General features: G+C 57.5%; 1 protein-coding gene across 1 annotated transcript; it reads left to right on the top strand.

The window, feature by feature from the left end:
- Nucleotides 1–872: 872 nt before the first annotated feature.
- LSCM1_00167 (uncharacterized protein) lies at nucleotides 873–1,781 on the top strand (the record flags this gene model as incomplete). Its single annotated transcript, XM_067317822.1, has 1 exon — nucleotides 873–1,781. One exon carries the CDS (start codon nucleotides 873–875, stop codon nucleotides 1,779–1,781), a length of 909 nt encoding a protein of 302 aa, XP_067173927.1.
- Nucleotides 1,782–2,284: the final 503 nt, after the last annotated feature.

The following is a 2,284-nucleotide window of genomic DNA, read 5'->3' as shown; positions in this document are numbered from 1 at the left end:
GGTGTGATCTGCCGTTGCTTCTTGAGCGCGCCGCCGGCGTTGTCACCCCTATGCACTGTCACGTTGCGCGACTCTGTGGTGTGGCCCTTGTGCCCCTCCCTTAGCTGTGAGGACGGGTTACGCGTGTCGGCCTCATCAGGAGAAAGGGAAGGGAGTCTCTAGCGGAGTCTGTGCAAACCGGCATTGCGCCAGGTCTCAAGCGTGCCCGCGCTGACGGCGCAGCGCACCAAATAAACCTTTCGCGGAGACAACAGAAGCAACGGGCGGCGACCATGCGAAGAGGCTAATCAGTAGAGGGGGCGCTGATGTTTCTGTGTCGGTATCGCCGAGGGCGACGACCCGCTCTCTCTCTCTCTCTCTTCGCATGACCTGTGCATGAAGTACTTTTATCAAGTTTTCCTCGGGAAGCGTAATGCGCATGAGGAAGAGCGGGGCCTGCTCAGATGCAAAATGGCCCTTGGGCGCAATCGCGGGTTGTGTGCGCACACGTGCTGTCATTTTACTTCCTCTGCTCTGCCCCATTCCCCTTCCACTTTCTTCGGTGCTCTCCCTCCACCCCCCTCTTTCCTCCTTTACGTGCATGTGTGTGTGTGTCTGTGTGTCTGTGGGCGTTCTGAGTGTGACACCTCCGTACGTGACCAAACTGCACACTTCAGCAGCACCAACACCGGCACAAGAGGATCCAAGAGGGATAATTTTCAAAATCGTTAGCACGCGTTCTGCTCAGCCTTCGATACATACGCTGCTTTCAAGCTGTGCGTGCGTGCGTGCACCCTTAGATGTGTCGGTGCCTCTTTACCCCCGTTCGCCTCCACCGTTATTGAGCCTCAACTTTCACACCTGTGTGCGTACCACTTCGCTCAGCAGCAGCCATGTTCGCCAATTTCGAGTCTGTCATGACGTCCAACTTCACGTTGGACGACTGCCCACGCGTTGGTCCCTTCACATACCACAACATGAATGAGGGCCCGCTGGAGGAACCGCTGTCCTTGAACTCTTACCGTCGCGCTCCGCAGCAGACCACCGAAGAGTCTCCGGCTTCCTGCGATGCCGTTACGTTCGACCCGCTTGACTCCCGCCGTTACCTACATGGCGAGAACCGATGCTGGACGCTGACGGCATCGTGCCCAGTGCCGCGAGCCATTCCAAAGATCGACATGAAAAAGGGCACAACGACCCTCGGCTTCCGTTTTGACGGCGGCATTATTGTCGCCGTTGACTCGCGGGCGTCGACGGGTCAGTACATCGCGTCCCAAACGGTGCTAAAGGTTCTAGAGATCAACGACTACCTGCTTGGTACGCTTGCTGGAGGCGCAGCCGATTGCCAGTACTGGGAGCGCGTGCTTGGCATGGAGTGCCGTCTGTGGGAGCTGCGCAACGGCACCCGCATCACTGTCGCGGCAGCAAGCAAAATCTTGGCGAACATTACGTACGCCTACCGCAACTATGGACTCTCAATGGGCACGATGGTGGCTGGCTGGGATCAGTTTGGCCCTTCGCTGTACTACGTCGATGACAAGGGCTCTCGGGTGAAGCAGGACCTCTTCAGTGTCGGATCCGGCTCCATCTACGCGTACGGCGTGCTTGACTCAGGTTACCGCAAGGACCTCTCTGTTGAGGAGGCATGCGACCTGGCACGCCGCTCCATCTTCCACGCGACCTACCGTGATGGCGCCTCTGGCGGCATTGTAACGGTATACCATGTGCACGAGAAGGGCTGGACCAAAATATCACGCGATGATCAGACGAAGCTGTACGACCGCTACTTTCCATCGAAGTAGAGGGCGGCCGATTGTCCCCTGGACGGATGGCGAATGGCGAAGCGACAGAGTTGCTGTTTGTGTACAGACAGCGCGTGGGCACATCGGGGCCATCCCAAGGTGCACCCGCCCTCACACTATGTTTGTTTCCACTTGAGTTTGGTGTGCGTCTGTTTGTCGTTGGCGTCCCCTCTTCCTTCTCTTCCCCTCACCACCCACACACCCACACAGTTTTCCGTGGAGGGTGACTCGCTCTACGGCCCCCACTTCTCTGGCAATGCTGGTCTGCCGGCCCTTTGCTCTTTCTCTCTCTCTATGGTGATCGGAGGACGCCGCGGCGCTCTTTTTCTATCCGTCGCACACTTCTGTGGCGTTTCCTTTGCCATTCCTCTTGCGTGGAAATGCGCGTGCGCGTGCTGGTAGGCTGTTCGCGCTCGTTGAGAGGCGAGGGTGGTATGTGTATGCCATGGCCTTCTATATATATATATATTACTTGACTGAACGGCTGTGCTGTGACTAGCACG

Source organism: Leishmania martiniquensis, chromosome 36, assembly GCF_017916325.1.
Source record: "Leishmania martiniquensis isolate LSCM1 chromosome 36, whole genome shotgun sequence".
Classification (NCBI taxonomy): domain Eukaryota; phylum Euglenozoa; class Kinetoplastea; order Trypanosomatida; family Trypanosomatidae; genus Leishmania; species Leishmania martiniquensis.
The sequence above is the reverse complement of the archived record's forward strand: the minus strand, read 5'-3'. Positions and strand labels throughout refer to the sequence as shown.